The 13672-nt window shown below is 36.6% G+C and overlaps 1 protein-coding gene across 1 annotated transcript in view; it reads left to right on the forward strand.

Annotated features, from left to right (window-relative positions):
* Nucleotides 1-13444, forward strand: part of LOC108739127 (RNA-binding protein MEX3B) — a 97575-nt gene extending 84131 nt beyond the window's left edge. The window contains exon 2 of the mRNA XM_018472865.2: nucleotides 11922-13444. Within this exon, the coding sequence (XP_018328367.1) occupies nucleotides 11922-12952 (1031 nt within the window). The 3' untranslated portion in view covers nucleotides 12953-13444. The remainder of the gene's footprint in view (nucleotides 1-11921) is intronic.
* Nucleotides 13445-13672: the final 228 nt, after the last annotated feature.

Genomic DNA, 13672 nt, shown 5'->3' on the forward strand with positions numbered 1-13672 from the left:
TTACAGAAATGTCTAAACTAGAATTCATCTTGTTGTCAGTTTCCGCATACCAAATTTATTTTATTATTAAATCGCGAAAATTGTACTAGGCCGCTGGCACGTACTACACTAAATTTCTATCTTTACACTTACATACACATAAAATTATAGGAATGCAAGTTGATTCCATGATAATAAGTTACCCAAACTTGGTCAGAAAAATCCGCGTCTTTTAACAAGACAAAGTGCGTCTAAATTTCATGGGAACAACAATAGTATAGGAAGGTAACTCTTGAATTCGTTTAATTTATTATGTGATCCGCTATTCTTGTCTCGACTGCAAGTTTCTAAAGTATCTACAGTAATACTGACACCCACTCAGGGCCAACTACCTTTCGACTGACGAGCCAAAAAACAAAGTTAAATTCCAGGTCGAACATAATCGTTGGCATTAACAAAAATACACATTGAAACGACAAGGAATCTCTGTACTCGTGATTCCTAGTCCAATAACCATACGATTAACTACAATATATTTCTAAAAAATCAATCACTGGTATTAGTTAAACTAAAAAAAATTAAAGCTGCATTAAAACTACCTTAACAGAATTTGCTTGTTATAAACAATTAACCTTTTAATACTTTCGTTAATATTATTACATGGACGTTATTACATTATTAAAGGACAGTTATGCAATGTCTATAAACGTGGCTTTTAATTAATGTGCAGTCCTGTAGGATAGTATGCTCAATTAATGATCCTAAAACGTCTTTAAACAAGAACGTAAAATAAATACGATGCCATAATAGTCGATAAATTGTTAAGCATTATACAGTTAATATTTTAAAAAGAAGAAATAACTTTTACTAAGAAGAGCACGCACAACAAAATGAAAACAGTTTCTTAACCAATTTCCAAGAATACGTCGAACAAGAAGATTTGTGATACGTATTATAGCGAATAGCGAAGACAATACGCTGGAGGATAAAAAAGATGGATGATTGTTTTAGAAAATCAAAAAATTCAACTAGAAAAAATATTAAAACTAATACACAATTTAATGAACTATTGATTACTTAACAGCGATTTTCGTAAAGCAAATATTTGACAAGCATTTTTTGATTAGGAAATACATTTCAATTACCGTGTTTATCCAATTTAGTTTAAAATTTAAATAGTCTATTACAGTTAGGCGCTTCTTGGAATTGCTCTTCTGAATGTTGTTTACTTTGATAACAAAAAACAATTACAATAAATGGCCGCCCTTCAAAGAAAATCTTTTAGACATTTAATAAAAACAGCAAAAAAACGTTAAAGTACCTCCCTTGTTATTGCTTTTTTAGAATTAGGTTACTTTAAATTTTAGGAATATTTAGAACATTACCTAAAGTAATGATCGTGTTTGCTACCATTACTTCTTAGATTGATTCGTACAGACTACATATAGATGACTCAAACGGAATCGATCAATAATTTTAATGTAACGAACTATAAGATACAAGACACAAACAACTACTGAAAATATAAACTATTTTGATGTTTTCAAAAAGTATCTTTTCTGTGATCCGATTATATGAACGAAGTAATTCACTTACTGGAGAATTAGTTTTGCTGATATAAATGACTTTGTTTGCCGATGTGCCAAATATGAAGCAAGGGAAGTTCACTTATGTACAATTAGTAACGTATACGTATAGTTGTACGAATGTGTACGTGTAGTAAGTGTGCTGCGGCGAAAACTTACAGTTTGTTTAGAAAAAGAATGTCAATATTTGTTCAGTTTTGGCCCAGTTTCGCTAACACTGTTTATCGCAGGTAACGAAATTAAAAAGCCGCCTGATCTAGGATTTCACTCTTATTACCTAAAGGCGCATGCTGACTTGAGCGTTTTTATAATCGAACAACATCAGCAAAAATCAGTGGAGAGGGTGTTTTTGAGAAATGTTTCAAAATTTCTTAAAAAATAGCCGAATCAGTATTGACGACCGCTGTCGTAAAAACTAGTCCTTTAATCGAAAAAAAAGCAAAGGATAACGCAGGGTCGAGTAGTCTTCAATAAAAAGAAGTCACTTCTAAGCTCGCGAAGTGGAGTGCGACGTTGTACGGGTGCGAAACATGGACGGTGGGCGCGGCAGAAAAGAAAAGGTTCGAAATGTAGTGTTACAGGCGAATGATGATGATTCTGTGGATAGAGAAGGTTTAGAAATGAAAAGGTATAAAAAAAAAGTAGGAGAACAGAGGACTCTATGGAAATCAACAAGAAATAGGCGAGATAGGTTGGTAGAACACCTTCTCAGGCATGAAGGTCTAGTCAGAGACATATTAGTGGCAGAAACAGGAGTTAGGAGGAGTAGAGGTAGACTTAGATTAGATTACTGTTCGCAAATAGTTAAGGATATGTAATGTTCTAGTTTTAGGGAAATGCGAAGATTAGCCCAGGATAGGAAAGAGTGGAGGTGCTTGTGTCCAACCAGTCTTAGGACTGACGACCTTATAATGATGATAATGGAAAAAGAAACATCCGGTATAGAGTTTATCTTGCACAAACCCGATTGTTCCAGCGCTTTGCGGTACATACATACATCGACATTCCAAAGTTTCCCGCGGGAGATATTTCTAGACGCTTTTTCATCCCGTGAGCCAAGTGAAATAAAAAAAAAAAAGAAAATACTAATGAGGATCATAGTTGCCGCGTCTGCAGTAGAATGTTTCGCCTGTTTGGACGATCGCCAGAGTTGTGACATTTCCACTGTTCATTCGGTGGGCTACACAGCAGGTGCATCCCGCCAATGGAACCGACCAGCGCCGCCGTCACTAAAAACGGATCAGTTCTTTTGACAAGAAACTTAAAACAAAAACCGCGGAAATCTTTCATGAAACTCTATTTTCGTCATACCAGTCGGTGTGCCACGAAAAGATTTAAGTGTTAGCAAACTAATTCCTAAGTGTTATAATATTGTTGAATTAAAACTACTTTAAACAAAGGATGCAGCCATGCATGGGCCAAGGAGTTACACCGTTATATATTTTATTTACTATAAGTATTATAAAACCACAAGTATATAATTTCACATAACTCAAACAGCATCGAGTTAACTCTATAAATTTTTAAGATTTCGTTATTTATGCAGTAAATATTCTTCCGTTTTATATTCGGGGAAGAAAATGCGTATATTACTATCCGAGATATTTTAAAGCAGTTTTATGTACATATATGTAAGAAGCTTTCTAGTATATGACTTGATTACATTAGTCTGCATTGGCCCTGACCTAAATTTGTGCGTGACACAGACAGTTTTATTATCGCATCCTTATCCTTGGATCACCACAAGGAAATCCATGCCCGCTAACTGCTGATAAGTCGTCAAAATCTATTTTATTGTTTGTTGTTATTTAATAAGTAGGTACTGCTATTTCAATTACATCAACAGTTTTGATTGAATGAAAATTTATTAATGATAATGAATTGACAATTAACAGCAAACCTCATTTTTCAATATCCAAATGTTCAATCAAATACTTGAATGTCTAAAATATTGATGCATTATGATTTGAAAATATTTATAGAACCTCAATCTTACACTTAAATAGGTGCTTGACTATTCGGATATTTGGATATCCAGATAGTTTTTGATAGAAGTTTGAAAATATACGAATACTTGAATATGTATTTAAAATTGAAAATAGTTGATTATTTAGATAATAATTCGAGTACAATTCAGAGCCCTTACAGATGGTGTTGATTATTACCCTGTCTGTAATTATTTAAACGTCTGCATTGCAAAATTTGTCTTTTGCTTAATTTCTTATTACGATTTTTAAAACTTATAATAGTCGATGGGTATCTTATTCATCAAGGGTACTTTTAAAGAAAACTCCCTCGGGAATTATACAACAACGTGTTATTGCACCGATTTGAGAGATAGTTTTAATAAGGTATGACCGCTTTGGGTATTCAGAGAGAGAGACAGAGAGACAAGGAGCGATCCTTGAAGTCAGGTTTTCAAGGATAACGACGTTCCTCCTTGCACATTAACGTTCTCATGGTCCGTCAGTTAAAAAAGGAAAAGAAGAAGAAATCGTTGACCATCTATACGATTGCCTTCTTTATTTAATAAAAATAACTTTGATTGAACCACAAGTACGATATTTACCCTGTCTTTCTCACACACATACGCAAACATTTATGTCCCTGTTTTCAGTTAATACTTGCAAATAACTTACCACGAACTGGTTTGTTTAAATATAGAAATGTCGTTAAATAATGGTTTGCAAAGTATCTACCTCTAGGTGTAATAAGAAATTACTAGTACTTTTAGATCAGTCATCAATTGCTATCTAAAATAATTGTATGTTATAAAAGCAAAATCATACTAAATCTACTATAAAATCGACTTCAATAAAAGTTCTCTTTCTGATGCTATAAAAATTAGAGAAGAGAGAATTCTGGATTTTGTAGTTGACAGTCAAAACGATAAGGTCTGACTTTGTATCTATCTGTTTCGTTTTTAGATGTGTACGTAGGTATTAGAAACTATTAAGTACTATGATTATTTTATTTATACACATATGTATTTATGTAATTACTGTCTGGTTGCATTTTAGAGAAAGTGGCTGCAGTATCCAGTGAATAATGCCATAGTTTAATTATGTAATAACATTCTGTCGTAACAAACACTATCAATGACAAATTGCAATGGTGACTAATACAACATGCTTAGATATAGTTCCATTCATATTCACACTGTATAACAACTGACGTGAGTGAGTACCTTTTGAATACATTCATACATGCGCCGCCACAATTTATAAAATACGAGAAGGAAAGTGTTCGGTGTGGTTGTAAATAGCAGTTAGTGGTGGGCCCCCGACAGAGACAAGCCCATGGCCCCACGCTTGTCCTTGCCCTCTTATGTCCGTTATTTGTATTATAATATAAGCCGAAAACTCATTGTCTGTTTTCACCAATTTCATTAGTCTGTACTGGAGACAGTTACAATCATTGCCTAAATTTTGACGTTGCGACGATCTTCTTGCGCAATTTATTTTCAAAAGTAATTTGAGCACTCGATCTTTGATACTCATTATCCAATACTAGCTGCTTGTATTGGAAGTGTCTTTTACTTGTGTACGTACTAGCAACGTGGTATCTGGAGTAACCTAACCGGGCCTATCAGCGTGGGTAGATAGAACAACACAGTATATAATCAAATGAAATTCCCTTCGCGGTGCAATGCAATATTTCGATATAAATTAACTGCCTTTTGTTAATAATTTATTATTGCATTTAATATTGCTTCATTCTCGACCGCTTTCTCCTCCAAGTCCTACTCGATAATTGAAATATTTACAGTTTCGTGTCTGATACAAATCGCAAATTGGTTTAGAAATGAAAACAAAAATTACCACATGTACTATGTTAGTACATATTCAATTTCAAAAGTTTAAACGTTAGAAATCAGGGAGATAATTCTTTTCAAAAATGAAACAGATCATGCACTTTAAACAGCACATGTAGCTTCAAATTTAAATGATAACTAGAATTGAGATGACCTAAACATTTCACTCATTCATTGCGCAAAAATCTTTCGAGTGTCTTCTCTTAGAAGAATCAAATTACAAATTATATTTTCTTGACCTCAGGAAAAGCGTAGATCTCCTGGATTCCTGAGCGGAATTGAGAGGACCTAACGATTCCACTCATTCTTTGCGCGAAAATCTTTGGTTCTAAACTTTTTTCGAAGGTGTTCTCTTCCTAAGAAGAATCAAATTACAAATTGCATTTTCATGACTTCAGAAAAGCTTGGACCTCCTGGATCCCTGAGTGGAATTGGGAGGACCTAATGATTTTAGTCATTCTTCTTTCGAAAATCTGTAGTTGTTAACTTCTTTCGAGGGCGTTCTCTTCTTAAGAAGAATCAAATTACAAATTTTATTTTCATGATCTCAGAAAAGCGTGGACCTCCTGGATCCCTGAGTGGAAATGAGAAGATCTAATGATCCTACTCACTATTTCCTCAAAAATCTTTGGTTGTAAACTTCTTTCAAGGATGTTGTTCTCTGTTTAAGAAGGATCAAATGACGTATTGTACTTTCTTGACTTCAGAAATAGTGTGGATCCCTCCTCGACCACGTGCCTCCACAGGAAGTCCTTTCTCAATCCTATATATCAGTGAATATGTTGCACATGATCATCCTGGCTGTTTCAACCGACAAAGTTTCGGATTAGATGTCGTGTTTCAAGTCGCAAGTCCTGAGACATTTATGTGAGAACGTTTTTGAATCCCGTTTCCCGAAGAACGTTATTTCAGTGCTGAGGCGAATGCATTTTAAGCAAGGCTAGTTTGTAACACCAATAATAATCATCGAGTGAATGATTGAATCGTTTGATGTTGCTCGAAACGAAGACCCGAGCTAATCCGTAGGATGCATGCTACACAGTCGCTGACGCTCACACACATACAGGAAGACAGTCGACACCAGCACGATGGACTGCTAAGTGGATATTTGTTTGTCTGTTGCCTTTAAATTTTCCTGTTTTACGATCGCTGTCCATTTACAAGGCATAAAACCTTCTATTCATAAAAATTGTCCGTTTGCACATTCGCGTAGCCTGTCGCCTGTCGTCGTAGGCTCCAATAATAATAATAATAATAATAGCAGAGGCGCTGGCTTTTCCAACTTCCTTCTTGGCAACACTTTTCGAACGGTCGCAGACGTCTCGCCTCTTTTTCCCCGATTTATTAAACCGTGGCTTCTTGTACTCCTCTATGCCAAATTGGCCTCTTTTATTAGCGATAAGGAAAACAAGACCAAGGTCAAGGCTTAAAGACCAGAACCAATATTGCTTCATCATCATCATAAGGTCATCAGTCCTAAGACTGGTTGGACACGTACCTCCACTCTTTTTCCTATCCTATCCCTAACACTAGAAGATCCACATCCTTAAACTATACATTAAAGTGAATTAATTTTTGAATTAATATCTACCATTACAGAGAACCTCAANGGTGTCCTACCAACCTATCTCGCCTATTTTTTATTGACTTCCATAGAGTCCTCTGTTCTCCTATTCTTTCCAATACCTCTTCATTTCTAACCTTTTCTACCCACGATATCCTCATCATCCGCCTATAACACCACAATATAGCTTATCACTATTTTTTTTTTGTTATGTTACGACAACAGTACATTATTATCAGCGTTGCAAATTGTACTGAAAGATCGATATTCGTTCTCATTTTACGGCTGTTACGTCTAGTATCTTCAAGGGCGACGCTAAATAGTTCTGAAGTTCAAACTAAGGACGTATTATACCATTTATTCCACAAATATCACCGCATGGTCAGAAAGTAACATTCGGAATCCTATCTAAACACTGCATCCACGGATTTGGAGAATTTTCATCCACGACACACCTTGTGAAACCATAAAAATGAACTGCTGTTGTCCTGATTGAATCCTAACGTTTCGCTAACCCAGCTTCTTCAAAGGTTCTTCCATCTCCTACGATCTCTAGATCCAAATGAGGATCAATTTGTCAATAATTTAAACAAGAACTAATAACTTCAAGTGTGTTGTTGCAACACAAATAGCATAAACTTATTATAAATATATAAATTATATATTTAGAAACGAAGCGGTCTGTAATTTTTCTACAGTAAAATTTTATTCTTTGTCGTCTATGTTTTTTTATGCTTTTGCACAATTTTAAACCTTGATTTTCAAGAAGCTGACTTGGCAACTAGGCAATCTATTATTCTTATTCTCTTATTGTTTCACTGGAATCAATACTCTACATCTACCTCGCAATTAATTGACGTTAGAAGTTTCAATTTGCGGGGAATAATACTGTCGCTTTTTAAAACTCAAGCCTCGAATGAATAAAAGTAAGTCCCTCAAGAAACAGCGTCTGGATTCCTTCTGCTGTGTAATGCTGGAATATGTACATACCTAGAAATCCAAAAGATTTAATGCTGCCGTTGCTGCTGCTTCTGCCGATGATGCTGTTAATTCCCACTCTTCTAATTAACATATCAATTAAAACGTGCAGTGCACCAAGCGTTTTAGGTCTACGTTTAAAGCGAGATCGTACTCATTAGTACGGAAAACGTAAATTATGGTTTTAATTAGTGGAAAGTAATTGCAAGCGTGAAAAGGATTTTCATCCGAACATTAAAATCTGTGCGTCGACTACTACATTTTTCACATAAATGCGAAAAACTATTTTTCCGATTTTATGTGCTTGTCAAAAAATTATTTAAGTATGTACATACGTCATGAAGCCATTCATAATATAAAACAGTAAAATTCGAAAATTTAGCTGCTACAACCACCTAGTACGAGGCTATTGAAAAAAATATTTCGTTGCTTTCGACAGATGTCAAAATAAATGTGATATTCAGATGCGATATTTTGTGATTTATTGTCTCTATGAATCTACGTGATTCGGTTTGGGAATAGAATAGTTTCAATATAAATAACAAATTTACATATGAGCAAGACCACGAAAGAAACTTCTTACCATATTCTCAAGGGGAATGTTCAGAAAAAGCGACCGGATGAAAGAAATACGAGAATATATATAAGGACAAAGTCAAAATCGCTAACACGCTTGTGGTGATTTTGGAATCAAAGTTTGAACTAATCTTACTCGCTATAGATGACCTCAAATTAATTAAAAAATGTTGTTGCTGCTTACCCTCCCTTACAGAGAGCTGAACTCGAGCCCCTAGTTTTACGTTTCAAAGTATCTCACTATTAATTTGTTTGTTTATTTATTACAATTTCCCGCCTTAACTAATCAACTAATCATTATAAAATTTTGTATACGCATTGTCAGGGGTGCATAAAAGGACACAGAGTGTCTCTTATCCTTTTACTAATTTACTGCAGGGTTTCCCAAAATTTGCAAATGTTTAATTAATTTCTCTAAAGTGACTTTTATATGCAAACCTCTGTATTATCATAAACTTTTGTTGGGCTAGCAATCGTCATCGTTCGAATACGTTGTCGCTTTGTTTCCGTAGAGATTTATTTCGGAGTCGTATATTTTGCGGCAAAACTTTTTCCGTTACACGTTTACCCAACGATTTATTTTCATGTCTGACCCTGTTAGCGCGATTTTTCGGGAAGTTTCTTTTATTCACAGTCAATTTGTATCACACGTTATTTTCGCAGTAGATTTGGAACGTTCGCTCCTCGTTAACATTTTTCTTCTATTTTACTTTGTAAACTGGAAAACGATCTCTAGAAAAATATATAATACATACATAAGTATCTGCAAATTGTAAAAAATGATAAATTACCGCCCGTCGTTCGAAAGCCGCGCTCAAAGCTGCAGAAAAGCTATTTTTAACTATTCGACTTTAATTAAGTAGTTGTTTTACTATTTTTCTAACTTTTTTACCCATTAAATAATTGAATCTCGAATCAATTACCACGCAGTGGTATGTGGTACTTTTTTGTTTTTTTAAAGGTGAGCCAGCTGGATATGCGTTAATTAAGTTAAAAATAAAACAAACTCTAAGTACCCACGTATAGTACAAAACAAAAGAAACGACGCGAAAACATTATTTCCACTTTCTTTATTGTTGAGCAAGCTTAATGTTGTTGTAGTTGTTTTGGTCTTGGAACAGATAGCAGCTCTAAAGTGCGATGTCCAGCTAACCTTGGGTAGCTAGCTGGCTGCTAGAGAACCTTCCACAATCCATCGATTCAATCGATGAACTTTAGAATATTGAAAGGAAAAGCAGATGTTTAACAACAAGAAAACTAGCATACATACATTATTGTAATATCTATCGCGTCTTATTGTTTTTCATTTTGAAACGATAGACCAGTGCTTTTCTTTTCTGGGCGTTTTAGCCGATGTATTTTGTTAACCCTGCTACCCTATTTCGACTCTGTTTTTCGGTTCGGTAAATGTACGGTGATTACCGTTAATACTGGCCGTCAGGTGGACGGTTTTTCGTAAACATGTTAAATATTAACGAGGAAACAACCCGCTTCCTAGCAAATAATAGTGACCGTTTCAACCGCATTCGTACATGAATATCCTGTTCGTTATTTAAAAAACCACCACCTGCGTAACACTTGTTAACAGTACAGGTAACATGTGTACCAAAAGGAAGTTCTGGTATAACGAGAAAATATTCTATTAGGTAAAAAATGCACATGCAGGTGTTGCTACCTATGGTTCACTAAAAATTTACTTAACCATTAGAGTGCATGGACAGACGATGTTTAAAATCGGTAGACGACATAAAGTCTGTGTCCATTTTAGTATTTTTAATGTTCAATTTTCCAGTCTATGGCAATAAAACTGTAGCATTTATTTTCTTTTTTCAACTTACTAACTACAATAGAGCGGTTGCTGACAGAACGCCTACGTTTACTCACTTTTGTAGGGAATATCGTAAACATAGAAAAGAGATGTCAGGTAGGAATTGCAGTGGGCACTAATAACATTGCACCAATTGATGTGTAACAGAAAGAGATGCAGACGAAAAGAATTTGAGCATGTTGCTAGCATCGGACTTTAAAGAAAGATTAACGTTTTCAGAAATTCATGAAAGCAAAGACGTTTGTTTAAAGATATAATTCCAATCAACCCTAATCTTTTACGTACTGAATCGCTGCACCACTTGCTATTATTCGGTTATCTCTTTTCACTTTGTCTTCACTACTCATGAAGCATTTCCTAACTTAACAAGGGCGTATGTATTCAAATAAAAACAATAAAGAAGATACGTCCATTATCATAGATCATTCGTTGTGGACTTTGCCAATTTTGACCGTTCCAAGTCTACCTAATTTACTTGTTGTAGAGTAACTAATGAAAGGCGGTGTCCTCTGGCGCCCTTCAACCTGTACCGTCAGGTCAGCGAGTTAAGAAGAAGAAGTGGAGGGCACCAGTTAGTTACCTTGTGTGCGGGCGATCAACTGCTAGACTGCGTGCGAATTCCGTCTTTGTACGTCCAGCCAACCTTGTAATTGTAATGCACTCCACAAGAGAATAAAGAAAAAGAAAAGAGCAAAAAAAGACGGAAAACAAAAAAATAAAAAAGGAAAACGAGAATGAACGGAAACCCTTTCGCGACCGAAGCCGTGGTACGTACTGCTATTAGTTCATGATTATTGCTACGACAGCGGTCATCGAGATGCAAGAAGAACTTAAATGGAGTTGCGTTGCAACGAACTCGTAACACGTAGCAATAATAATAAGTGATAGACGATGATAAAAAACAACGAAGTAGATTCAGGTCTCGCTGTTGCCGTTTAGCTACTCACTACAATGATCAATTAGTCCGTTAATTCTATTAGAAGATTTACACTTGATCTTTTCGAACATGCATAAGGAAAATTGTCCAAAAATGTAAGGAAACGAAGGTATCAAAGATCTACACATCATAGGGTCATTGGAGACGCCTTACTACCCTTCCATTTCTTAAAACCTTTACCGATTTCGGAACAGTAATCTAATCTAAATCTTTCTCATGTCGCAGGAGATGTCCTACTATCCTGTCTATCGTGTTCCTTACTAATTTTCTTTTACTACTTTTTACAATTCCATCTCATTTCTGACCGTTTCCATCGGCAATATTTTCATGGTCCTAGGAGTAGGTACAAAAGCTCTATATACTTAAAGTGGTAAAAGCTGACATAGATTATTCGTTAACTAAAGATCATCTGCTATTTTTGACACTATAGCGATTTTAATCACCACTAGCGCCTGGACACGGTCAAGGATCCAAAGATCCTCAAACACATGGTTCAATAAACCATCTCTAAAAGCTACTGGAGTTGTAATTTCTGAACTGGACGTTCATCATTTATTTGCGTTTTTCTGGTTCTACAATTAACTGTATTTCTTATTAGACACATTTAAAGATGATATCATTGGCGTATCGTTTCTAAATGAATTTTTCTTTTGTTTCAGGTTGCAAGATAAAAGCGCTTAGGGCAAAGACAAACACGTATATCAAGACGCCAGTGCGAGGTGAGGAACCAGTATTCGTAGTGACAGGTCGCAAGGAAGATGTAGCTAAAGCAAAACGCGAAATATTGTCGGCCGCAGAACATTTTTCTCAAATCCGCGCGACACGTAAAAGTAACATAATCGGCGGTTTAAACGGCAGTCCACCAGGTCCGCCGACCAACATCCCCGGTCAAATAACCATCCAAGTTCGCGTGCCGTATCGCGTTGTGGGTCTGGTAGTCGGTCCAAAAGGAGCGACAATCAAACGCATCCAACACCAAACCCACACGTACATCGTGACGCCCAGTAGGGATAAAGAGCCCGTGTTTGAGGTAACCGGAATGCCGGAGAACGTAGAAAGCGCCCGACGAGAAATCGAAGCCCATATCGCTCTAAGAACCGGAAACGGTACTTCTATCAACGGACTGAACGGACTCGGAGGTCTCGAAGAGTCGGCAGATCTATTGGCATCGCTGTACAAGACTGGTCTCAATTCTCTCTTCAATTACATCGAGTCGCCGACAGATCCGTTCAGTAATATGACTTCGTCGACCGGAAGCACTGGCGCTTTTTCGAGTTCTGGTTCGTGTTCGAGCAGTTCGTCGAGTTCGGGCGGACGGGCGGATTTGGGCGCGATCTGGGCCCCGAACGATCGCGACGAAGGACTGGGCGACTCGCCCAGTTTCGACAGTTCGACCGCGCTCTCGAGCATCTGGTCGTATCCGAGCGTGGGCAACGGCAGCGGTAACAATACGAGCGCCCCGAATCGCCCGTCGCCCCCAACGAGCACGAGTCCTGCCGATTCGTTGCTCAGCTCCGCGAAGTGTTTAGTTTGCCATGAGGCTAAAGTCACACATGCTCTGGTGCCGTGCGGACACAACTTTTTCTGTATGGAGTGCGCAAAGCGGGTGTGTGAGGGCAGTGACGCACAGTGTCCAGTGTGTTCTTTGCCCGCGATGCAGGCAATCCGCATTTACTCGCCCAACCCCTAGGTCGATATAGTACACTGCTATTATTATCGTCGATCTCTCGCTAACAACAACAGCATCATCATCGTCGTCATTATCGTAATAATCATGAACCTCCCACTGTCTCTTTCACTGTTTCTCTGTTTCTTTCTCATTCACACGAAACATGGTTGTACCAGAAAAAAACACACAACCGCTCATTCACGTTCACACTCATGCTCGTCATCGTTTGTACACTTGATGTATGTCACATTCCCTAACCGCGTCCTGTGTTCAGCTACGGTTTGTCCCGCAGTCGTGTGACAGTTTTTCATACGCTCTACAACGAAGAACAGTATATTATATTATTATTATTATTAAGTGTGTATTATTGTACGAATTACGTTTTTGTTAACTTTTACGCTTTGTTTTTGTTTCTATTAATATATTCGTTGTTTTATTAATATATTCGATGTTCTGGTATAATAATAACACACACACGATGCGGGACCTATCGGCGCATATTATAGTCGTTCTAACGCCNGTGTATTATTGTACGAATTACGTTTTTGTTAACTTTTACGCTTTGTTTTTGTTTCTATTAATATATTCGTTGTTTTATTAATATATTCGATGTTCTGGTATAATAATAACACACACACGATGCGGGACCTATCGGCGCATATTATAGTCGTTCTAACGCCAGTTTGCATGTTTTTACGTTATTTTTTATTATTATTATTATTATTATTAATATTATTATAT

This window comes from Agrilus planipennis, unplaced genomic scaffold (genome assembly GCF_000699045.2).
Source record: "Agrilus planipennis isolate EAB-ADULT unplaced genomic scaffold, Apla_2.0 scaffold163, whole genome shotgun sequence".
In the NCBI taxonomy this organism is placed as follows: Eukaryota; Metazoa; Arthropoda; class Insecta; order Coleoptera; family Buprestidae; genus Agrilus; species Agrilus planipennis.